The sequence below is a fragment of the Eptesicus fuscus genome, chromosome 5, assembly GCF_027574615.1.
Source record: "Eptesicus fuscus isolate TK198812 chromosome 5, DD_ASM_mEF_20220401, whole genome shotgun sequence".
NCBI lineage: Eukaryota > Metazoa > Chordata > Mammalia > Chiroptera > Vespertilionidae > Eptesicus > Eptesicus fuscus.
The window spans coordinates 11,438,665-11,465,698 of record NC_072477.1 but is presented as its reverse complement, the minus strand read 5'-3'; the positions used below and the strand labels follow the sequence as shown (position 1 = coordinate 11,465,698).

Genomic DNA, 27,034 nt, shown 5'->3' with positions numbered 1-27,034 from the left:
TGTTCCTAAGGGTAATACTACAGTGTATACCTATGGAATAATACATATCTATTAAAAACAATGGCTATGAGACATACTGTTGAAAATAGAAACAATGATTTAGAAATCAGAATATAAATATCTATGTACAGAGTGGCCATTTTAACAAAAGTAATTATCAAGCATTTTGGTATAAACCCATGTAAATATCTTTTATCTTCATTCATTCATTGTCTGTAAGCACCATACATGGGAATGTATTTTTTTTTAAATATCAAGAAAAATACAAGTTCTAGAGAACAGCAGCATTACGAGTTACAGAAGTACACTTCAGAATAATGTATCATAAGCAGGTTTCAGATGGACATCATTTCAAGGATGTTAATGTAAGAAATGTTTTAAATATACAAAACACAATGCCAGCTAAATCAGTAAATCTTCTGGGAATGAAAGTTAATAAAAGGAGGATGCGCCAACAAAACACTGCAAGAAGGTAGTTTGCCTAAGATTTTGTGGTTCTTGCTGCAATAGGTGAAGAAGGAATCTGTACAGCAATATCCCAGGACCTCTTCCTAGGCATTTATAACATCTAAAATGCTGGAAGTGAAGTTTCTGACTAATAATGTTTTATTGGAACACATTCTTATCCTATATAATAAAAGCCTAATATGCTAAGTGTCCAGTGGTCTGTTCAACCACTCAAAGCATAATATGCTAATGATATGCTAAGGCTGCTCAACCGTTTGCTATGATGTGCACTGACCACCGGGGGGCAGACGCTCCAACCGGTAGGTTAGCTTGCTGCTGAAGTTTGGCTGATCAGGATTGAGGAAGACGGGCTGGACACACCCAGGAGCCCTCCCATGATCCCTCCCCAGCTGGCCAACCTCCCACGTCTCTCCCCGGCCTTGATCGTGCACCAATGGGGTCCCTCGGTCTGGCCTGCACCCTCTAGCAATCCGGGACCCCTCAGAGGATGTCAGAGAGCTGGTTTCAGCCCGATCCTGCAGGCCAGGCCGAGGGACCCCACTGGTGTACAAATTCGTGCACCGGACCTCTAGTCAACTATAAAGTCCTACCACTTCAGTGTATAAAGTAGATACAATACTTTCTTGGGCACCTGAGCTCTCTATGAGAATTTTTAAACTTGCATTTTCACTTCAATGATTATCTAAAAGTAATATGAGGCCTGGCGGTGTGGCTCAGTGGTTGAGCATCGGCCTATGAACCAGGAGGTCACGATTTGATTCCCAGTCAGGGCACATGCCCAGGTTGCAGTCTCCATTCCCAGTAGGGGAGCATCAGGAGGCAGCCAATCAATGATTCTCTCTCATCTTTGATGTTTCTATCCCTTTCTCCCTTCCTCTCTCTGAAATCAATAAAAGCACATTTAAAATAAAATAAAATAATATGACCAATTAAGACTGTTATGAACCAAATATCATATATGGTTTCAGTGCACTGTTTCAAATATATGTTTAAGCCCATGTTGGTGCCAAATTATATATCTGAATTTGTGACCATTAAGAATAAATGCATCTAGCCTTGATACATGAATTTTACTTTTGTAATAATGTTTCCCAGTAGTTTGAATAGAGGAAAGCAATAAGAGAATTGAGTCATCACACACTAGCATAGACATGTAGTACAGTACTCCAAATAATTTGTACACTTTGGTTTTAGCAAAATAACATCATTCATCATATTAAATCAATGTTGTTTATTTTCATTTTGTATGTATTCATAGTATTTTTATTTAATTGATCAAAACATTAAATTTTAACCCTTTGCACTCACTTGCTTTTTTCTCGATTCCTTTATTCTAATGCTAACCGTGTCGAGTCACACTCGACATCCGAGTGCAAAAGGTTAAAGGTATAAATATAAACTTGTTATTTACTGCTAATGGTATATATTTAATCAAAAGAATACTAAAATTACTTAAGTTACTATTAGGGTAAAAGGGATATTTCCTTTAGAAGGAATATTTACATTACTCAATGTTGAGAAACACTGTACAACATAATATATAACTTAAGACATGGAATCACAAATTATAGTACTTCTAGATAAAGCCATAAAGGTGACGTTAAGACTAGGGAACATAAGGCAGTTACAACTGGCTGCTAATATTTCCCTCCCATTTTCTCCTTCCTTTCCTCTTTCCTTCCTTTCTTTCTTCTGCTTCCTTCTTCCCTCCCTCCCTCAAAAGAATAAAAAAAGAATAGGGAACATAATTCTGAACCTTTCATATTACAACTTATATTACCTATGTAATATTGCTATTTCACTGTTGTAATGAAATAGCATTTCACAACTATGACATGCTATGAAAAGACATTACATTTACGTTATAATTGTAATCATTAGGACAGTTAAAGAAAAGTACATACTTTAGCGGGATATCTAAATAACTTCACAAATCCCAAATCATCCCCAGTGGCTAGAACCATTTTGTCATGGGTGAGGCAAGAGGCAGTTACATCTGTGACTTCTCCAATTACTGGCCAAATTCCCTCACAGCACAAACCAAGCACACTTGTCCATGATGCCCAACCAATTTTTTCTACCTAAAAAGGAAAAAAAATATATTGTAAGTTTGAAATATCTAAACCTAAAAGTTAACAACTAAATATGAATATTTTTCTTTGTAACTGTATGCCATAAGTAAAATAAAAAATGTAATAAAAATTATTAGTTGTCTTGGTTTTGTAGCCTCCCAAACTCTCTAGTTCCTGCAGAAAAAAAAAATTTTAAATTTATCTTTATTGTTGAAAGTATTACAGATGTCCTTTTTTTCCCAATTGACCCCTTCTAGCCTGTTCCCACCCCCGTCCCCAGGACTTCACCACATTATTATCTGTGTGCATGGGTTATGCATATATGCATGTAAGTTCTTTGGTTAATCTCTTCCCACCCATTCACTTTGAGATTCATCAGTCTTTCCATGTTTCTATGTCTCTGGATCTATTTTATTCATCAATTTATTTAGTTCTTTAGATTCCACATGAGTGAGGTCATGTGATACTTGTCTTTCTCTGACTGGCTTATTTCGCCTAGCATGATACTCTCCAGGAACCTCCATGCTATCTGCATAATATTCCATGGGTAAATATACCACAGCTTCTTTATCCACTCATCTACTAAAATTTTAACATGACATTATTAAAGATGTACTCATAGATACACTGTGTGTTCTAGTGATGAGCATACAGTGATAAGGAATAAGTTTATTTCTGTTCTTTAAATAATCAAGAAAGTTATTCTTACCTTTCACATCTAAATTTCTACTAATCTCTCTCTCTATATATATATATACATATATACACATATATATATACATATATATACGTATATATGTATATATATATATATATATGTATATATAGATATATATATAAAATAAATAAAGAGGTAATATGCAAATTAGCTGGGATGCCAAAACAGTCACGACCAGCTCAGGAGGAGGCTGCATGCGCAGCAGGGTGGAGCAGGGCCCGCAGAGAGCTGGGAGCAGGCCTGCTCACAGAGAGCAGGCAGACCCACCTGCAGAGAACGGGGAGCAGGGTGGGCCTGCCTGCTTGCCAGGGCACGCTGGCAGTCCTGCCTCTGCGCATGAGCTGCAGAGGAAACATCTTTTCTTACAGCTCATTGGCTAAGCTCCCTGTACACCTCCACTTGCAGTGTTCTTGGTAACTTGCGTAATGAGAATCCAAGAAGGTGATCTAGGGTTTTTCCACCTCACTCCTAGAGGAAAAAATGAAGGTCCACTGCTGGAGGGGCTAAGAAATGTCATATCCTGCCCTAGCCAGTTTTGCTCAGTGGATAGAACCTCAGCCTGCCGACCGCAGGGTCCAGGTTTGATTTTGGTCAAGGGCATGTACCTAGGGTGCAGGCTCCTCCCTAGCCAGGGCCCAGGTCAGGGTTTATGCAGGAGGCAACCAATCAAAGTGTCCCTCTCACAATGATGTTTCTCTCTGTCTTTCCCTCTCTCTTGCACGCTCTCTAAAAATCAATGGAAATATATCCTCAGGTGAGGAAAAAAAAGAAAGAAAGAAAGAAAGAAAGAAAGAAAGAAAGAAAGAAAGAAAGAAAGAAAGAAAGAAAGAAAGAAAGAAAGAAAGAAATGTCATTTCCTATGAAAGAGACATCTTGAAAATTCCTAAAGAATGTTGTCATTTTTTCATGGTGAAGGGACTGGAGTCCCTATTGATGAAAACACCTTGGTGGCTGCTGCGGCCAGCAGTAGCAGCAGCAGCAGGGTGAGGGGGGCAGCGCCTTCCCCTGATCAGCCCGGTCGCCTCCTGCAGAGGGAGACCCAACTGCAGCACGGGGAACAGGTCTAAGTCATTAGTAGGACATCCCCTGAGGGCTCCCGGATTGCAGAGGGTGTAGGTCAGGCTGAGGGACACCCCCGCCCTGTGCATGAATTTCGTGCACCGGGCCTCTAGTACATTATAAGCATGTTTTCCAATTAATCACTGTTGGAAATTATGAACTTTTATTTACAGTCCCTTCCGTATTAAGCCACTTTCATGTTAAATTTGTTTAACCTCTCTTCCTCAGCCATGTCATGTCAAAAACTTTTGCTAACGTTGTCAGGCACAAAACTGAACACAATGTTTTCCTTTCTTTAAGCAGGAATTTGCCAATAAGCATTTTAAGCATATGGGTTCCAAAAGATTTGGCCCCCATGCAGTACTCTAATATAGGATGTCATGTCATCTACTTGCAAAGGCATGCTTCCTGTGCTTTAAGGAAGTCATTGGAGCATAGCTGGACGTACAAGATGCTTTCTTACTACAGCATCTCTTCCTTTACCCATCAATGTAGTCTGACCCCGTAAAATAAACTCAGAAAAAGAATATCCATCATTTGAATAACCTGAGAACAGGCTTCATGTGTAACTAAATGAGAGTGGGCATCAGCTCTGTAACCATGTTTAGTTGTATTGACTTACAAATTCTACTGTCTTCCTACCTCCATCCTGGGGATGGTTTGTCTTTTCCCTCTGGGAGCTTCAAAGAATAACTGTTCTTTAGCACCAGTGTTAACCTGTAAGAGCTTTCCTTAAGAAGAAGGCAAAAATATATATACATACATAGTCATATATTTAGAATTTTATATTTTTATAATTTTATAATCTTAAAATAGAGACCATTACAAACATAGCATGAAAACTTGATATTATAAAGAAAAGTTTAATAAAATTCACTTTTACTATATAAAAATATGAACCTTATATATTAAAAGGAAGAATACTAGTTGATAAAAAATTATAAAAGTCTATGATAATAAATAATTTAGAGATGCAAACTAAAACAAGAAATATCATTTTTCACCTAACCATGCCAAATATTAAGCCAGATTTAACAATTCCAATTGCTGCCATGGCTATGAAACCTGATTTTGGGCACATAATCTGATACAGTTGTTCTAGAAGTTAGTTAGACATTTGAATAAATTTTTCAAATGTGAAAAAATTACATATACAAATATAAAATACAAACACATATACATTTAGTATTATGTTTAACTTTTATGGGAAAAATTAAGCTTAAACACAAAATCCGTTTTCCTCTGCAGTCAACATATATTAAGAGCATTTGATTTTGTTACTTTCTATATAATTAAGTTCGTAAGTGGTTTCATTTTTGTGTATGTCTACACATAAAAACTATTTCTGTTATCATGTGTTTTTTAAAAAACCCCACCTGGAAACTAATTTTGGAGCTTTTAAAATTTTGTTCAATAGTACTTGAAAAAAGCTGATTTACAATACTAGATTTATAGAGATGAATACATGAAACAAAAATCCTTAAAAATGGCCCTGGCCAGGTAGGTCAGTTGGTTAGAAAGTCATCTAGATACATCTAGTTATAGGTTCAATCTCCGGTCAGGGCATGTACAAGAAGCAATCAATGAATGCAAAAATAAGCAGACCAACAAAATCAATGTCTCTCTTTCTCTCTCCCTTCCTCATTTTCTCTAAAATCAGTTTTTAAAAATCCTTAAAAATGGAGCATTTAAAATATTTAGCATTTATCCAAACTTATTAAACACTGTCATATACCATGCATTCTGCTAAAACACAAAGATATTAATTAAATTGTGTATGTTATGCAATTATGACTATAATTTTTAGAGAATGTAAAACGATGGGGAAATCAAACGATGGGGAAATCACTTTAAAATTCTCACTAACATACCTATTTTCCAAATTTTCAGTTACTATTTACTTCAAACTTTTTTTTTTTAAATATTTTATTGATTTTTTTACAGAGAGGAAAGGAGAGGGACAGAGAGCCAGAAACATCGATGATAGAGAAACATCGACCAGCTGCCTCCTGCACACCCCCTACCGGGGATATGCCCGCAACCAATGTACATGCCCTTGACTGGGATCGAACCTGGGACCCTTCAGTCCGCAGACCAACGCTCTATCCACTGAGCCAAACCAGTTTCGGCTACTTCAAACTTTTTTGACAAAAACCAGGACAAATGATTAATATTATTTTGGATAATACTTAAATTATTTTACAAATTAAAGAGTTTACACTTACTGGACTATCATTTGAATTATACTAGGAGAAATACTGAAAAGTCTAAACTCATGGTATTCATCTTCAGATGTAAAATAAAGCAATGGAAAATAATTTTGAGAATATTTTCTTTTCACAATGCTTTTGAGCTCATCTGTTGAATCACTTTTTGTTTCTCTAAATTAGCAATACTAAATCAAACGAAACTTTTATAAAATAGTAAGTTATTTAAATTCTTACCTCTAATGTCCCAGTCAATATGGGTGATATAACTCGTAGCGCCTTTGCATATTCCCACTCTTTTACTGCTCATTACATTGTATATATCCACAAAGCTGTCATGGGATGCTACTGCAAGATATTTCCCAGAACCTGTAATTGTACAACTAGAGTTAATTGTGTTAATATTTTCTGGGAGAAACTCAGTTGTTTTGTAAGTTATAACAAGCTATGTGTGTCAAATGGTAGAAGGTAACATATTTTTAAAATATGTTCTAATTAACATGAAGTAAGTTTTGAAGTGTAGTAAAGTAGTTAAGGAGAAAGCAAATGTCAAAAATTATATACAATATAATTTTGGTACACTAAGTATTTAACCAAAAAACAACAACAACAAAAAACACAACCTTATAAATTTAAGAAAAAAATAGAAGTAAACTAACATAGGTAAATTTTGCCTTAACATTAGTAATTCCTACATTACAGTAGGTTTTCTTTTTTTTTTTAATATATATATATTTTATTGATTTTTTATAGAGAGGAAGGGAGAGAGATAGTCAGAAACATTGATGTGAGAGAAACATCAATCAGCTGCCTCCTGTACAGATGTGCCCGCAACCAAGGTACATGCCCTTGACCAGAATCGAACCTGGGACCTTTCAGTCCGCAGGCCGACGCTCTATCCACTGAGCCAAACCAGTTTCGGCTACAGTAGGTTTTCTTATTAATAGTATATAGAAATTGATGAAACAAAAATATAATTTCAAAAGCATTAAGATTAAAGTGAAGATAGTCCCTCCAATCCTTTTATGTTACAAATGAAGAAACTGAAACTCAGAGCAGTGCCTGGGCCCAAGTCACACAGAAAATTTAGTGACTGGTTTGGCACTAAAGGTATTTTGCCACTGTTCTCATACAAGGCTTTTACCTCTCACCATACTGCCTCTTCTAGTGAAAAAAAAAAAAAAAAGTGAAATAGATAAAATAACAGTTAATAGCCCTGGCCAGTGTGGCTCAATTGGTTGAGCGTGGTCCCATGCACCAAGAGGTAACTGGCTCAATTCCCGGTCAGGCACATGCTGGAGTTGTGGGCTCAATCCCCAATAAGAGGCATGCAGGAGGCAGTCGATCAATGTTTCTCTTTCTCCCTATCCCTTCCTCTCTCTCTAAAAAATTAATAAAAGCATATTTTAAAATAACAGCTAATAAAAATCAGGCATTGATTTATTTACGCCATTGCCAGACCCAAGTTAATAATCAAAAGTGATTTCAATGGAATCTTACCTGGAGAGAATCGGATATCTGAAATAATATCTTTTCTGTGGTGAAAAGATACAAGATCCTCGAGAGTATCTGCATTTGCCATTAAGAAACTTCCGTCACAGAGACCTACAGCTAAAGCTTTACCATCAGGAGAAAAACAGCAGCATCGTCCACCTAAAAGAGGAAGAAGCATACGTCAGGTGACTTTCTTTTATTAAAAAAAAGTATGTATTTCAAGAGCCTTTAATTTCAAAGAGGATTCCTATACTTATTACAGCCTCAAATCAACATTAAAAAGGAATCAAGAGATCCAGGTAATAAAGTCTTCTATGGAAATCAATGGTATGGAATTTTAAGCAATAATTAATACAAACCATTCATTCCCTCTTCTGAAAGTAACAAAATCAAGTACTGAGACTCACCTTAAAAGAAATTAAATTGTTGAACAAGAGTGAGAGTTTTCAACTAATATAAAAAGTCAATGACATATGTGGAAAATTTTTTGGGGGGTGGGTGGTTACCTTTGTAGTTTCTATCCAACAAATCAGAAATTAAAGATATAGCCGAAACCGGTTTGGCTCAGTGGATAGAGCGTCGGCCTGCGGACTGAAGGGTCCCAGGTTCGATTCTGGTCAAGGGCATGTACCTTGGTTGCAGGCACATCCCCAGTAGGGGGTGTGCAAGAGGCAGCTGGTCGATGTTTCTCTCTCATCGATGTTTCTAACTCTCTATCTCTCTCCCTTCCTCACTGTAATAAATCAATAAAAATATATATTTTAAAAAAAAGAAATTAAAGATATGAAGCCACCTTTATAAAAATGCTTTCAAATTTTAAAAAATCTGAAAATACGCAATTATTAGTTTAAGCTAGCAATATCTATCTATACATGTTTCAAAACCACACATGAAGAAATAATAATGTTAATATTATTTTATTTTTTTGAAAATAAGGGTTAGTGCTGCATTGGCAGCCACATAAAAATGAGCTTTCCCAATAGTAGGGGAAGCAGCAGGCACATTAAAATTCCTAAGACTGGTACCTTGTGCAAAATTTGGAAAGGAAGGGATTGGGGTACAGCGGTTATAGAATGAAAAGTTACGGAATGAATTAGGATCAAGTAGTTATTTAATTATGAAGCATATAATGAAGAAATCTAGGCCATGGTTTTTGAGATTTAAGAGTCAAGAGATGACAACATGGAGCAGGGTGGCAGCAAAAGAGGTGATGAGAAATGGCAGGATTTGGATATTTTGAAGATAAAGCTGGCAAGACTTGGACGATGGACTAAGAGAAAAAGACCAAAGTCAAGGAAGGCTATGTTTTTGTTTGAATGGTGATTCCATTTACTGAGATGGGGAAAAATTAGGAAAGGTAGAAATTTTGGTTTTTACCCACTAAGTTAAGGATGCCTATGAACAACTCAAGTGAAGACATGACAGAGCCAGTTCTTCTCTGGAGCTCCAGGGAGAAGAGGCTGAGAGATAAATATGGGAAGCAGTATCATACAGATAGCAGCTACAGCCAAGAAACTGGATACCAACTTATTCATTTACTAGAAGCCTGGTGCATGAAATTCGTGCACAAGCAGTATCATACAGATAGCAGCTACAGCCAAGAAACTGGATACCAACTTATTCATTTACTAGAAGCCTGGTGCATGAAATTTGTGCACTTGAGGGGGGTTCCCTCAGCCCTTGGAGGATATCTGACTGATAGCTTAGGCCCGCTCCCATTGGGAGCGGGCCTAAGTTAGCAATCGGACATCCTTAGCACTGCCATGGAGGCAGCAGAGGCTCCCGCTACCACCCCTGTGCTAGCCAGTCGTGGGCCCAGCTCAGGGCTTCTGTGGGAGTGAGCTGACCACCAGGGGGCAGCTCCTGCATTGAGCATCTGCCCCCTGGTGGTCAGTGTGCATCATAGCAACCAGTCATTCTGCTGTTTGGTCGATCTGCATATTAGCCTTTTATTATATTGGATTGCCACTCAGCTCCAAATCCACCCCTTTTTCCTGGTATGTGATACTGGAGCTGGACCCTGTAGACATTTTTCCTTTGCCAGCTGCCTTGATTTTGGCCAGTAGGAGGTGCTGAAGGGCCCCTTACAAGGCAAAAGCAGAAGGAAGGAACTTTTCTGGGGTGCTTATGGGGGAGTTTCTCTGACACCACAGCAGATCAGCCCTCTGGCAAGTTTCTTTTCCACGGGCAGGTTGTAGTTCCTGTGATACCCATACCCTCTCCAAAAAGATCTGAATCTCAGCCTGGGGAAAGAGGGAAAGGGTCCATCCTCTGACTTCATTCCTTGTCTTGTCCACTAGCCCTGTGGTGGTAGCTGCTTTCTGTAGTTGCTACTTCTACACCCCTTAAGAATCCTTTTTTCCAAACCCTTTTATTAGTTAACACTTCATATTAAATTTTCCCTGTTCAAATTCCTGGGGTATCAGTCAAGAAACTATTTCCTGTTTCTTGACTGATATAGAATTGGTACTGACGTGGTCATAGGAGACAGACCATTAAAGAGAGGACTTCTGGTATTGGTTTGGTCATATCTTTGCATTTGAGCACAGTGCTAAATCTTTGCCAATGAGAAATGGGATGCTTAGTAATACAAAGTATGCACTGGCATAACAATTAGTTAAGTTACATCCTGCGATTGATTATGATACGCATCTACTGAAATAAGTGCCCCAGGAGACCGAAAGGCCATTGTCCTTGACCATTACAAAAAGAACGATGACCACAAAGATTGTATTGTGCAACTGAGTGCATGGACATTGACAGAAAGAAGTAGTAAGCTCAGGTCTCAAAATTCTCAGCACGAGTTATGGTCTGAATAAAGAGAGAGCTTCCAGGCAAATCTTTAAAAAAATCTCTGACAGGGCTGATATTGCTGAAAATTAAACACAAAGTTTAATTGTGTTGGTTTAAAATTTACAACTTAAAAATCAAAGCCTCACCAAGTTTCTTATGTGAAAGTTAGGGCATTGATTGGGAAGAAAGGGAACGCTGAAACTTGGAATGCGATCATCGGGCTGAAATCTGACAAAACGGAGAATCCTGAACGTACATTCTGAGTCTCACTGGCCAGTGCAGAGACTGCTTGTTCTCCTGTCTACGAGAGGAGTGACTTTCTGAGGCAGAAGCCGTGGCAAGGAGATGCTTAGGGTCTGAAGAACCATCATAGCCACTCATTCCTCTGCTGTCACTAGTCCCCCAGCTTGGATCTCATCCCAGCATGCTCTAGGGCAGAGGTTGGAAAACGTTTTGATAAAGGACCAGATACCAAATATTTTCAGTTTTGTGGGTCATATAGTCTCTGTCACAACTACTCCGCTCTGTATTGTAGTGCAAAAGTAGACTTAGATAATACATAAAGGAATGGGCATGATTTTGCTTCAATAACATTTATTTACAAAATCATGGGCTAGGTTTCATCCATGGGCTAACACCTGTTACAAAGGAAGGACTCCCACAAGCTTAGGGAGATAAGAATGTTAAAATAGATTTTTCATATGCAACCTGCACACCCACCCATGACCTACACCCTCCAAAAAAGTCTAGAAAATAGCCCCTTCACGAAGGCATTGAGAACTACATTGAGAGAGGGCAGCATCTGCATCCTTGATGAGCTCTGTGACTGTCCTCCTGCATGGGTCAGGAATGGGAGGTGTCTCCATTGACATGGGTTCCCTGTTTCAACCAGCATAACCTGGAGAGGCAGAGGCAAGAAGCACCACAACCACCAAATACGGCGTGTGTTCTTTTTAGCAAAAAGGCAGCAGGGATGTAGTGATAATCAGAATGTGGTGGCCTGTGGGGATTTCTGTTGGTGGCTAATTTATCACAGTGTCTCCAGAAATGAAACAGATGAGGAGACTACTAGATTAGTGATTGGTCTATATAATAGAAAGAACTCCATACTGGGTGACTAAAAAACCTGACTTAAATCACCACTTAAATACCACAATGGAGAGTTGCAGATTCTCAACCACTTTTCAGACCTGAGCCAATTTATACTCAGAGCCCCTTGATTAAAGGGAAGGCCAGGCCCATTAAGGAAGAACTCAGCATCTTTGCCACAGTATATGAAGTACATTTTCTTCCAAGCATCCGTGGCCACTTATTAGGATGACTGTGACTGAGAAAAAGAAAACAAAACCAAGCTTTCAGGAATTACCAGACACAAGCTCTGAACTGACATTAATTCTTCAGACTACAAAGTACTGCTGTTGTACACCAGCAAAAGTGGGCCTATGGTGAGCACGTGGTAGGTGAAGATTTAGTCCAGTTTTGAATCAGTGCACTCAGGTGGTCTGTGGACCTCACCCAATTCCTGAATTGGAATAGATATACTTGGCAACCGGTAGGGTCCTCTACACTGACTCTGTGTGCCATGGGGTGAGGTCATTACAACAGGAAGAACTAAGTGAAAACCCTGGAAATTCCTCTCTCTACCAAGACAAGAAACCAAAGCAAAACTGCAAGCCTGACAACTGCAAACATAAGTGACACCACCTCCGACCTGCAACACCAGGAGTGAGAATACCTGTCACGTCATCATCATGACTTGCCTGCTTGGTCTGGGCTCAAATCAGGTGGATTTTAAGGTTACAACTATGGATAATACGTTTATTCAGTAGTGACTCTAATTGAAGTTACTCTTCCAGATGCATTCTTCTAGATCTTTCCTAGAGCAAATTAGCGACAGCCCCTAGCATTTTGCATGTAGCCATCGCCCTGGTTAGTGCTTTTTTCTCCATATCAATTTGTAAGGACAACCACAAGCGGTTTGCTTTTACCTGGCTGGTATCTGTGTACACCTTCAAAGCCTTGCCTCAGGGCTATTTCAACTCTCCTGTTCTTTGCCATAATATAGTCCACAGAGATCCTGATCGTCTCGACATTCCACAAAACATCTCAATGGTCCACTACATTGATGACATTATGTTGAATGGATCTGGGGAGCAGGAAGCAACAAGTACTTTAGATGCCTTAGTAAGACATAAGCAAATCAAGAGCATGGCAGATAATCCCACAAAAATTCAGGGACCTGCCACCTCAGTGAAGTTTCCGGGGACCCAATGATCTGGGCTATGTCAAGATATTCTTTCCACAGTGAAAGTCAAGTGGCGGCACCCCACATCACCCACCACAAACAAAAGGAGCAAAATGCTTGGTAGGCCTTTTTGGTAGCAACATCAACCACATCCGAATGAGCTGTTTCTACCATCTATCAAGTCACCTATAAGGCTTCCAGCGTCCAGGGGGGGCAGGCAAGCTGATTTCTCACTGGGCCTTATGACCCAGCAGATCCAGTGATGCTCAGTGTGTCTGTGGTAAACAGGGGTGCTGCACAGAGCCTCTGGAAGGCCACCAAGGAGAATCACATTGCAGAGCTCAGATGTGAGAGAAAATCCATGGCCTCTTTTATAAATAAGTATTTTCCTTTTGAGAATCTGCTCCCGGTTTGCTATAGAACTGGTGAGAGAGTAAATGCCTAACTATGGGATATAGGTGACTGTGTGTCCAGAGCCTTCCTATCATTTCCTGAAAGTCTGTGACCAACCTAACCACAACTGGGTGTGCACAGCAGCAATCCATCAGGTGGAAATGGAGTATAAAAGACCAGGCTTGGCCAGACCTGGAAATTACAAGTAATTTGCATGAACAGGTGCACCAGAATCCTTCAACAATAATTCTCACTGCAATGCCTCCTCTCTCTCTGTCTATACCTCTGGCCTCATAGGCATTCCTTCTGATCAGTTGGCTGAGGAAGAAAAAAAACGTAGGCAGGTTTACAGATGCTTCTACACAGTATGTTCGTACCCATCTGAAAGAACTGCAACCCCACGCAGGGGTGACCCTGAAGGACGCTCTGCCCAGACAACAGCTTCTGGCCTGGGTGGTGTTTCTCTAAGCAGTGATCCTGCCATTCAGCCCTGGCCTGTGCCCTCCAGCAAGCTTTCCTTCCCCAGTGAGCACGCGCACTGTCCCACCGAGGCCTGCCGCCTCCAGCGAACTTGCTCACCACTGGCAGACCGTGTTCTGATGGCAGCCACAGCTTTTCCAAACTAGGTCTGAATCTCCATCAAGTTCTTTCTTCGTTCCCTCTCCGCAGCTTACTAGGGCTAGTGTCTGCCTTCTATTGTGGCTGCTTTCATAGCTTTTTCAGTAGGTAACCACATTTTACTAATTAACTGTTCTTTTTATTAAACTTTCCCAGTTTAAATGACTAGCATGGTCTGTGTTCTGACTGAACAATGACTGATGAAATACCTGAAGTGGGAGTGTACACATGGGAAAAGGAAGGCCAGGGAGAGAACCCCAGAAGCAGTCCTGCATGTAGAGAGCGGGAAGAAGAGGCAGGACCATCAGAGGAAACAAAGAAAGAAGGCAGTCAAGTAGAAGGGGGAACCTGAGCCAAGTGAGGAAAGCATTTCAGAAGAGAAGGAATAATCAATTAGTCAAAATGGAGCTGTAGGTGGTTAAGATGAGGACTGAGAGCTGACCAAGAGATTGGCAGCAGGCTCATGGACCAACAGAGATAAAAGCCTAACTGCAGCGGTTAGTGACGGGAGCATCAGCTACTGTGCTCTGAGGAGCTCTGCCACAACGGAGAGCGGTGGTGCCTCCAAGCATCAGAGATGCACATTTTTCTCAACCCTGTTCAGCTGGGCGGGGGCAGAACAGAGCAGGTGGAAAGGTGAGTTTAAGTAAAGATTAATATAACAAGAATCCTTCAAAACTAAAAACAAAAACTCCCCAGGGATCAAAAATAAAAAGGGGGCAGAAAAGGAAAGCAATAGAATAAGGTCACATATTCCCAAGGGCAGAAGAGATTAGTCTTGCCTCAGGGCCTCCTGAGTAAAACTGGAATTTTTGAGGAGCTATATATTCACTAGAGGCCCTGTGCACAAAATTCATGCACTTGGGGTGTCCCTCAGCCTGGCCTGTGCCCTCTCGCAGTCCGGGAGCCCTCAAGGGATGTCCAACTGACAGCCAAGGGGAGTGGGCCTAAGCTGTCAGTCAGACATTCTTAGCGCTGCTGCGGAGGTGGGAGAGGCTCCCACCACCGCTGCTGCGCTCACCAGCCATGAGTCCAGCTTCTGGCTGAGAGGCCCTCCCTCTGTGGGAGTGCACTGACCACCAGGGGGCAGCTCCTGCATTGAGTGTCTGCCCCCTGGTGGTCAATGTGCATCAGAGCGACCTGTCCTTCCCCGGTTTGGTCGATTTGCATATTAGCCTTTTATTACATAGGATTGTATTCATATAATACTGGTTTCCAAATGTGATGTTAATTTTAAGTTCCAAAATACCAGTAGTAAAAATGTAATGCCATTATTTCCAAATTTAAAAATATTCTGCTATCTGAATCATTAGCATCTTGAGACATCTGGAGTTATATACTGCATTAAGTTTTTTTTATTCAACATGGGTTATATAAAGTATGGTTCTTTACCAGGTGTACCAGTTAATAATGCGGATTTTGTGATCAAAGATAACACTATAATTTCAAGAGAAACATCAAAAGTGCTTTATTCAAGTAATGTCCATCGCTAGCTACACATTTCCCCCACTTTTCAGGTAATTTGCGGATACTGTCCCAATAGAACTTTTCTTGTTTTGAGGCAAACCATTCAGAGACCCAGTTTTCCACTTTGCGTATTTTAAAGTGCTGCTCAGAAAGTGCGTGTGCCATCGATTGGAACAAGTGGTAATCTGAGGGAGCAGGGTCTGGTGAATATGGCAGGTGGATTAATACTTCCCAGGCAAGATCTTTTAACGTGTCTTTTTTATTTATTTATTCATTTATTTATTTGTTTAAATTTCTTTATTGATTAAGGTTTTAACATGTCTTTAACTGGTTTTGAAGTGTGTGATGGTGCGTTATTGTGAAGCAAAATTACTTTGCCGTGTCTTCTGGCCCATTCTGGTCGTTTTATGAGGCCCACTCTTGGTCATTTTATGATCAAAGTGTGGTTCAAATTGATTATTTGTTGTCGGTAGCGATCAGTATTAATAGTTTCACCTGGTTTTAAAAGCTCATAATACACCACATCTTCCTGATCCCACCAAACACAGAGCATTGTCTTCTTTCCGAAGCGATTTGGCCTTGCAGTCGATGTTGATGGTTGACCTGGATCAACCCATGATTTTGTGCGTTTGGGATTCTCAAAATAAATCCACTTTTCATCACCAGTCACAATTCGATGCAAAAACGACTTTCTTTTGTGCCGTTGAAGCAATATTTTACTGATGACTTTTCGTTTTTCCATTTGTCTTTCGTTCAGTTGATGTGGCACCCATTTTCCTCCCTTTAAAATCTTTCCTGTTGCTTGTAAATGATTGGAAATTGTTTGCTGAGCAACATTTCATCTTTCTGCAAGTTGTTTTTGAATTTGACACCCATGTTCATCCAATAATGCTTGTAATTATTGGTCTTCAAACTTTTTTTGGTTGACCTGGACGCTCTTTGTCTTTCAAATCAAAATCATCACTTTTAAAGTGTTGAAACCAGAGTTCACAAGTATCTTGAGATGAAGCATGTTCACCATAAGATTCCCGAAGTATACGATAACTTTCAGCAACACTTTTCTTCAAAATAAAGCAATGAATTAAAACTTGCTGCAGCATTTTTCTTCAAAATAAAGCAATGAATTAAAACTCCATGCTCTTTTTTTGGCACGAAATTTGACATTTTTAAGCATGAAAATATCTATGATGTTAACACCTTCAGAAAATTTGACATATGAAGTTTTGAAGCTTGCTGTCTATACAATAAAACAGCATATCAAATCTCATATACATCAACATATGTGTAACTCCATCTATTGAAAAAAATTCGCCACCTGGTAGTTTCTTACTTCTCTCAAGTTTTATAGAGAAAAGTCAACTAAGCAAAGTTTCGGCTGAGAATAATTCTTACTCTAGTCCAATGACTTTTTAAGTGGAACACTGGTTTCCTAGGGATGCCATACAAAACTACCACAAACTGAGCGGCTTAAAACAACACAAGTCTATTCTCTCACAGTTCTGGAGGCTAGAACGGGGTACCCCAGCCAAGGTGCTGGCAGGGCCACGGCCCCTCTGAAAGCTCTAGGAAAGATCCTTTCTTGCCTCTTCCTAGCTTCTGGAGTTTGCCGACAATCATTGGTGCCCTCTGGCTTACACTAGTAGATGCCTCACACTTCAGTTTCTGCCTGTCACTGCATCGCATTCTTCTTGTGTGTCTGTGTCCCTATGTCTTCATGTAGCCCTCTTACAAGGACACAGTCACTGGATTGAGAGTCCATGCTAATCCAGTATCACCTCCTCTTACTCTGACTACATCTGCAAAGACTCTATTTCCAAATAAGGTCACATTCACAGGCACTGGGGGTTGGGACTCCCACATATCTTTTGGGGAACACAATTCAACCCATATCAGACATAGTAATAATGAATTAGTTTCCTTCCATAAATCACATATCTAAAGACAACGAGGATTGGAAATGCTTTCTTTGAAACAAACATAGCTTGCTATCAACAAATGGACTATATACCTGTAGTCCCTATTAAAAAAAAGTTATTAAAAAATGTCCTCCTCAAAGCTATCACACAAGAGATCATGTTATACGAAGATGAAAGAGGAAATTTAGAACTGGGTTAACTTGATTATTTATGTTTACAAATTTTGTATTTAAATACACTATTTAGTTTCACCAATTTTTACTTTCATAACTTTTCTTTTGATTTGTAAATGCCCTAAGAAATAAAATACAAATACTTAATAACATAAATTATTTTGTGTCAAAAAATATCCTCCAGATACCTGTATTTTCATTTTGCTCCAGAAATACAATCCCATCTCAAGGGAAGAATAGACTTAAAAAAATGTGCCTGGCAGCAAAGAAAGACATAGATGTGTCTACCCTGGCCTGGGTGCTAGAGGAGTTGAAAAATCATACTTGAGAATTCACAAACAGGGGTGGCTTGTGTAGACTAGAGATTTGAAGCTATAATATTCACATGATCTAAGCCAGTGCTCGGCAAACAACGGCTCGCGAGCCACATGCGGCTCTTTGGCCCCTTGAGTGTGGCTCTTCCACAAAATACCACGGCCTGGGCGAGTCTATTTTGAAGAAGTAGAGTTAGAAGAAGTTTAAGTTTAAAAAATTTGGCTTTCAAAAGAAATTTCAATCGTTGTACTGTTGATATTTGGCTCTGTTGACTAATGAGTTTGCCGACCACTGATCTAAACAATTCCAATCAAAGAAATTAATTATTATTAGTTCTGGATGGTAGCAGCCCAGGCACGTGGTAGAAGAAAATGCAAAATCTCCAGAAGAACACACCTTCAATTCAGACCTCAGAGGATTCCCACAGGTAAAGAAAGCCAAACAAGCATGAACTTAAAATCCAATTTTTCAAGCACACAAGAAAATGGACTGCCAGGATGGGGTCAGCAGGAAAATAACCTCAAAGTAACAGAAAGAAAAACACAGCGTGGTCAGATCTGCAAGGCTGTCAAATAATTTAGATTTTTAAATACATGATTTTATTGATTTCAAAGAGAGGGAAGGAGAGGGAGAGAGAATCATCGATAGGCTGCCTCCTGCATGCCACCTAGTGGGGATCGAGCCCAAAACCTGGGCATGCGTCCTGACCTCCAGGATCATGGGTTCACATTCGAGCACTGAAGGAGACTGGCTGGACAAATAACTACATTTTAGATTTTTTATCTGATTAGATAAGATTAAAGGCATAAAGAAGAAATATAAAACATAAGTAAGAAATAATGTAAAAAATCTCAAATATGAAAATACACAGAAGTCCTAAAAATGAGAATGATCAGAATTAAATGCAGAATGGGTAGGTCAAACAGAAGGTGCTATAAAAAAGTTTTCAGAGCTAGAATACTAGTAAAGATCTTAAGAAAATTTCCAGAACACTACACAGAGAGCCAGAAAGAAAATATAAAATTAGCCAAGACATAATTGTGTAGAAGTAAAAAATAAAAAGTCTATTAAAAATGCAGGTTTGATTATAATTAACAGCTGAAGCCAGGGGATAAAAATTTCTAACAGGAACTTTCAAATACACCATTATTCATACACATGTAAAAGGTTGGCAAATATTTAGAAAGTATTTACAGACATCAAGAATATGGACATTATTCATGCTGCATATTCATACTTCTGCTTATTCTATAACTAGTTACTATAAAATTGAATTATTTGTTTGGCAAAATTCTCATAAGATAGTCTACATTAACTACAATGACTTTTTAAATAAAATGTTAAGCCTCAGGACCATAAATCCTATATATTCATTTATAAAAGAAAACTACATTTGTTTACTGAATGTTTGAAAGCAATAACTGTGTTTTATAATATTTAAACCAGTATAACTTCAGTAATTTTGTTAGAATTAACTCAACCAGTATAAAACCATACATATCCCTTTGCAGTTATAAAAATACACCTGATTTCCTCTTGAATCAATGATGACAAACACTTTTAAAACGTGGTTATAGAAGAATATGTAAAAACAAAAAAACAGAATCATGACTCTCCTCTGCAATCCTATATAATAAAAGCATAGTATGCAAATTGTCCCCTCAATCGGGAGTTCATCCGGAAGTTTGACCAGGGGGAGGGGCTGGCCGGGGTAAGGGAGGGAGTACCTGGCTGGCAGCTGATAGCCACTAGGGACACTACCAGTGCACAAATTTCATGCACTGGGCCTCTAGTCTAATATAAAGATCCAGTCCTAAAAGGAACCAGTACTTCTGGCAGACAATTCTTCAGGACTTATACAAGACATAAAATCACCGAGTTAGGAAGCATGCAAATCCTAAACAGAATATATTAAAATAAAATACATACATGCATGATTTTATTAAATTACAGAACTATAGAACAAAGTAAAAGAGATAGTAGAAACCAGAGGAATAATAACTCTCAACTAAGAACTCCAGAAGCGGTTAAATTAACATTTAAGAATGAAAGTAAAAAATCAAAACATGTTCAGACTGTAGCATACTAAGGGCAGGGTGGTGGCAATAGTCCACCCTGAGTGGCAATGCACTGCCTACTGTGAATTTAAAACAACAATAATAAAACTGAATAAAAAGTGTTTGCTTTTTAAGAATTGTGATGTCAATGATAAAATACCTCAGCTGCCAGAATAGACCACTCCCACCAGTCTGTTCTTACTATGCCACTGATTTGGACAAAGTAAGCTGAAGGAATTTCCAACAAATCTTTATTAAAGAACTCTAAGTCTGTATTTTAGGAAGAAAGAAAATAATACAAGAAAAAAGTCTGAGATATAAGAAGAAAAGGTGAACAAAGAAATGTATAAGCATAGATAACCTAAGTAAACTGCATAAAACAATAATATCTAATTGAAGTGGATTAAAAAAGCCAGAAATCCTAAAAAAAAAAAAAAAAGTAAAACTATCATATAATTCAGCAATTCCACTCCTGAGTATTTATCTGAAAAGAGCAAAAACACTAACTCAAAAATATATATGTCCTCCTCTATTCACTGCAGCATTATTTATAATAGTCAAGATATGAAAACCACCAAAGGGTCCACTGATGGGTGAATGGATAAAGAAAATGTATTTCTCTCTCTCTCTCTCTCTCTCTCTCTCTCTCTCTCTCTCTCTCTCTCTCTCTCTCACACTCACACACACACACACACACACGCACGCACGCGCACACACAATGAGCTATTATTTAAATAGCCATAAAAAAGAGTGAAATCTTTCCATTTACAACAACATGGATGAACCTTGAAGGCATTGTGCTACTAATACTAAAGTAAGTGAGACAGAGAAATCCAAATACCATATGATCTCCCTTATATGTGAAATCTACAACAAACAAACAACAAACCCAAAGCTCATAGATACAGAGAAATTGGGGGTGGGCAAACTGGGTGAAGGAAGTCAAAAGGTACAAACTTCCAGTTATAAAATAAGCCATGGGGTGTAATGTACAGCATGGTGACTACCGCTAATAACACTGTATTCCATATTTGAAAATTACTGAGAGAACAGACTTTAAACATTCTCAGCACAATAAAAAAAAATTTGTAACTCTGTATGGTGATGTATATGTTAACTAGATTTATTGTGATCATTTTACATTATATACAAATATCCAATCACTGTATATCCAAAACTAACATAATGCTATATGTCAATTATACTTCATTTAAAAAAAAGAAAAAGAAAATCTGATGGGTGTTAAAACCAAGTATGTTCCAAATTTGACTAACCAGGACTTCCTAGGGCCCTGTGAAGAAAATAGTATTTGGTAGCATGGTTTTTCTGTGTATACAGACGTGTGACTGTGGTTTTGGAATCCATTTTAACTTTTCACACTTATAATTCAAATACAGAACCACTGAAATATTTGGTAATTCTAATTCTTGCCAACAAACAAACAAACAAACCACCAGAGAATGAAAAGGCTGCACATCAATAACTTAAAAAAAAAGCAAGTACAGTGGCCGGAGTTCAAGTGTTCTAGAGATTGTGATTAGCTTCAGATTTTGTTAAGGATACATGTCAAATATTTAACAGTAACCCTAGACGAAGAGGATAGACTCTGTCACTTTTAAGTTAGTAGAAGGAAGTAAAAGTAAATTCAATGACTGAATTACAAATTCATGTTACATGTTACATAACTTCAGCAGGCCCTTAGCACAGCTAGATAGATCCTGCCCTTCATCTACTGATTCTATCACATTTCTCACAGTTTCCAACTTTTTCAACCAGCATTCCACCTACAATTATGCTCATGCTATAAGCGCTCTGTATACCCTCATCGGCCCTCAGCTGATAGAAACGGCCTTGCTCAGGAACTGAACCATCTGTCTCTCTACCCGGATAGGCCAGCCTCATTTGCCTCCTACAAATGTGCTCAGTTCTGTTTCACCCTAAAATATTCTGCCATCAACTCTGCTACTTTTTTTTTAATATATATTTTTTTATTGTTGGTAGTATTACAAATATGTCCCATTCCCCCCCTCTGCTACTCCTTTTTAAGTTAAGGCCTTCTTTCTTAGTTTTTAATTTTGAATTACACATACTCCACAGTCATAAAGGGTAGAAAGCCTAGCTTCTGTTTCTTCCTATATTCTTTCTTCCAACATGAACCAGCTGAAAACTGGCATGGGATAGGCATGAGCACAGTAGGTCCCATAAAGCAAAGACTTTATAAGATAATTAATTTTGTTTATACAGCATCATGAGCAAGTGGACAGAGAATGGATGTTTAGTCTTTTATAACATACTGGCCATTGCGTTCTTACGTTTGTGAGGGCTATAAAAATTGTGATAACTTACTCTATGTTCAAGTCTGAGAGCCTCTTACCCTTTTTCAGTTTCCGGACAGCCAGCATACAGTGGCTAGGGGAGAGATCCCATATTCTCAAGGTCTTGTCATCACTTACAGTAGCACAGATGGGCAGATAGGGATGTGTGGCCAAACCCCACACTTCTCCTTCCATGTGTCCCTGTATAGAAAACATAGGTAAGATAAATTTAACCTAAAGCTATGTGGATTTAGGAAACAACTAAAGACAACTTTGATAATATGTGATAAGGACAGAATAATGAATAATGAGTAAAAGTCTACTAAAACTTTTCTCTTTATCTTCAGAATACACTATAAAACACCTTTGTAACAACTCTATCTCCACAATTACAATACAACCAAGCTACTATGAAAAGTAGCTTAAAATCCTAAAACATTCTCTGGATGAAGGAAGTAGAAATTGGCTGCCCTCGAATGTCAACAAATGCCACGTAGGGGGTCAGCCTGCATGACAGAGTAAGGAGTTCCACAACCTCCTCACCAGTAAATGTGGTGAAAACAATAATAAAATTACACCACACATTTCAAGTCTCTGGAAATGGTTCCGAGGAAAAGCAACAAGTGAAGAAACATGTACTCAGACACTCTAAATGAACAGTGAGTGTCCGCAGTATTTGAACTGAGACCCACACCTCTTCTCCCTCTTCCTAACTCACTGATGTGGAAACTCCACAACAGACCGATGAAACCAAGTCCCCCTCCTATTCACCAGGTATCAGTTAGAGGGCATCTTCCCAGAAGGGGCAGGTGTCAGCATTTCCCATCCTGCCCCCAGTACCTGCTACTGATGCTAAAGTCTTGGTAGGTGCTGCTGAGAGGTGGGATCGCCCCTCTTCGGCCCACCCTCATTCTGAAATGTTGCCCTACGCCGGCTGCAGTGCCCCTGAGCATACTGAGACCTCAGTGTCAACCCAGTAAGACCTGAAGCTACTGCTCCCCCCTCCCCCCCTCCCCCCCCCCCCACACCAAGAACTCAGAATCTAAAGGAAAGAGCACTCCATTGTCCTGGCCCTCAACTTCAGAGCCTTGGATAGAGGTTTTGACTGGGGTGAGAAGAAAGCCATAAAAGAACTTCTAATCTCTTCTCAAAGGAACCGAGTTCATTTAGTGCCAATGTGGAAAAGTTCTGGCCTAGAGGTGGTCTCAAAAACGATGGAGGCAGCAGGTGGGGATGAAATGTAACTGGCAGACTCCAGGGACATAAAGACTAAACCGAAAGTCAGCTAGCTTGTCCAAGAGAAGCAGGGAAAACTCAGGGATAGCTGGGAGGAGACTGCTTAAAAAGTAAGAAAATAAACAACAACAACAAAAATCCCATGCTAACCTAGGGAACTGTTCCTTTTAATAAGCCTGAATTTAATTGGTTTAGTCTGTGGGGCAATTTATGTTCCAGGGAAATGTTGAAAACAATAGAGCTTTAATGGCTGGTGGTGGTCAGGGAAAGAGGCCACCAGAGGAAAGAACACTCCCCCAATCATTGTATGAAGCCGATATTACCCTAATACCAATACCAGACAGACACTACAAGAAAACTACAGGCCAATATCCCGTATGAAATACTGGCAAACTAATTTCATTATAGAATTATACACCACAACCAAATGGAATTCATACCAGGAATGCAATGTTGGTTTAAAATCTGAAAACCAATTAATGCAATACATCATTATCAATAAAATAAAAAGCCAAAACCACATGATAATTTCAATTGATAGAGAAAAAGCATTTGACAAATACTTTGGAGGAAAACATGAGACAAACTTGGAAGAAAAGAATAATTCCTCAACCTGACAAGGGGCATCTACGAAAAATCCACAGTTAACACTGGAGTTAATGGTGTAAGATTGGAGGCTTCCTCCCTACAATTAGGAACACGACAAGGATGTCTGCTCTCATGACTTCTATTCAACATTGTGCAGAGAGTCCAGTCAACTAATTAGGCATGAAAAAGAAATAAGCATCCAAATTAAAAAGGGGGAAGTAAAACGATCTCTATTTGCAGATGACACAATCTTGTGTACAGAAAATCCTAAAAAATCCACTAAAAAACTACTAGAACTAATAAATAAGTCACTTTAATAAAATAATTATGGGACTTGTACACTGAAAATTATAAAACACTGTTGAAAAAAGTTAAAGATCTAAGTAAATGGAGAGATCCCATGTTCATGGATTACAGGACTTGATACTGTTAACAGGCATACTTCCCACACTGATCCACAGGATTCTGCTGCTACTAATACTGCTGTTCATGCTTTTTGGTATAGACATATGAATACTCCTGTCGTGTACATACATTGCTACACTTTTAATTACTACAGTTTTATATTATATTTATTTCTAGCATGAAGAGTTTCTCAAAAATTTCTTGGCCACTTTAAAATATCTTTTAAAGTCTCAGAATTTGTAAAAAATTTCATTAGGATTTAGATTATGATCATTTTGAATTTATAATTTATTCAGTTCTTTTATGTCTTTAGTGAAATTGTATACTTTTCTTAATACAGGCCTTGCATATTTTTACTGGTATTTATTCCTGATTATTTGTATAGTTTTCTTTATGAGTACCCTTTTTGTGTTATTTTCTAACTGGTTATTGCTAATATATAGAACTACTACATTGATTTTTATGTGCTGATTTTGCACATAAGTTCTTAATAAGTTCTACTAAATTTTCAGTTTATTCTCTTGAATAGTCAATGTATAGGGTTATAATATCTGCAAATATTGACAGTGTTGTTTCTAACATACCTTTTTTTATTTTGTTTTGTTTTACTAAACTGGCTAAAACCCAACACAGAGTTGAACAATAATGGCGAGAACTGGTATCCTTATCTTGTTCCTAATGCATAAGAATATATTTGAAAACTTAAACTCTACAATAAATATAAAAATATTAGAGAGTCATTTTATAATTATGAAATTATGTGTGGGTTGTGTGTTTTAGTAGTTCCATCTATAGATTCATCTGTGAAAGTGTAGTTATTATTTTCCAAGAAATCATAAACATGTTGAACACCATGATGCCATCATCTCTTTACTTCAATGGAATATTATGTGACTAAAATTAAAGTATAAGACATGAAAGTTTGACAGTTAATTTAATATAAAATATGTTATTTGTTTATAAATTCTCCTTGGTACACCAGGATAGTATATTAACATTGAAGTATGTGCAATATTCTCATCTATGTTTCCTCTTTGGTATCGTAACAGGAGTGAAGTGAGGGTTAGAGAAAAAAAAGTCTGTATTAAGAAAGAACATAATTATTTTTAAGGGTAAAAGGCAAACCCAAAATTTGTGTTACTATATAGAGTTGCATGAGGGCGATTTTTCATTTGGGTAAATAAGCGATTTTCAATCGGTGCGCAGCAAGGATTTTTAGAACATGCAATACCTGACTATTTAGTCAGTGACACTGACCTCTTTTCCCTTGGATTGTCAAATAATAATAAATAAAACAAAAACGACAACAGCCAACACAACAATAGTTATCCTGTGTGAATGAAACAAAATTATACTTTTTTTTGGTCAGATTGGCAAAAAATATATTTCTTGGTGTGCCACAGAATTTTAGTAATTAGTTTATGTGTGCCATGAGATGAAAAAGGTTGAAAATCGCTGGGGTAGAGTCTACTTCACTTAGTGTATTTTACGATGTCAATTTATTTCCCTCCCTACTTTTCAGAAAAAACGTAATACATATTGAAAATGTACATGTGAAAAATTAGTACAGCGTTCCCTGCTGTTTCATTTTACATTTATACCACATACATTTTGTTTTAATTTCTGGATTTAAAAAAATGTTTTTATTATTTTCAGAGAGAAGAAGGGAGAGAGATACATCAATGATGACAGAAAATAATCGGCTGCCTCCTGCACGCCCCCTACTGGGGATGGAGCCCTTAGAAATAAAATTAAATATGAAATAAATGCACTGGGTTAAATTAACTAAACTGTTTTTTCTTTCCATTGGCTTGTTTTACAGTAACAAATTACTTAAAATATTGGCTGTTATCCCCATGATATCATGCACATTTATTTACCGAAGCTATGCATTTAGCTATAATTAAATGTAAATTTTTTGATATATAGTAACATTAACAAATATTTCTCTAATTAATTTACCATCATTTTCACCACTATCAACTTTAGCTCTTGGGTATTGTATCAACTGTATATTAACTCTTTGCACTCGCTTGCTTTTTTCTCAATTCCTTTATTCTAATGCTAACCGTGTCGAGTCACACTCGACATCCGAGTGCAAAAGGTTAAGGGATAAAAAGCATATTAACATTTGAAATTACCTGAACCAGAAGTGTTATTGGGCCACTTTTATCCACTTCTAGTATTTCACCATTCTTTGTGCCAACTAAAATATGACCATGTCCCAACGATATGGCACGTATAGATGGGTTATCTTCCAAGAGAAGACCTGAAATGTTAAATGTAGATGTTACTCTAGGTATCAATCAGAATAATACAAGGATATATATATTGCCAAGGATGGTATTCTGACAATGAAAATCACATTACAAGGTTGCTTTCTCCTATATTTTAAGTATTCTAATAAATGCACTGCATTTTCCCCATTCAATTTACTAATCTCAAATGCAAGTACCACCTATATACTACAAATGTATGATTCTATATAATCCCAG

At 38.2% G+C, this 27,034-nt stretch overlaps 1 protein-coding gene across 6 annotated transcripts in view; it reads right to left on the bottom strand.

The window, feature by feature from the left end:
* The window catches only part of EML5 (EMAP like 5), a 107,273-nt gene that overhangs the window by 31,095 nt on the left and 49,144 nt on the right, over nt 1–27,034 (bottom strand). For all 6 annotated transcript variants that reach the window (XM_008148408.3, XM_054715844.1, XM_054715841.1 and 3 more), the window contains exons 20-25: nt 26,681–26,808; nt 22,370–22,511; nt 8,025–8,177; nt 6,762–6,893; nt 4,960–5,048; nt 2,373–2,549 (exon numbers count right to left, since the gene is read on the bottom strand). In XM_008148408.3, coding sequence (XP_008146630.2) covers nt 2,373–2,549; nt 4,960–5,048; nt 6,762–6,893; nt 8,025–8,177; nt 22,370–22,511; nt 26,681–26,808 — 821 coding nt within the window. The remainder of the gene's footprint in view (nt 1–2,372; nt 2,550–4,959; nt 5,049–6,761; nt 6,894–8,024; nt 8,178–22,369; nt 22,512–26,680; nt 26,809–27,034) is intronic.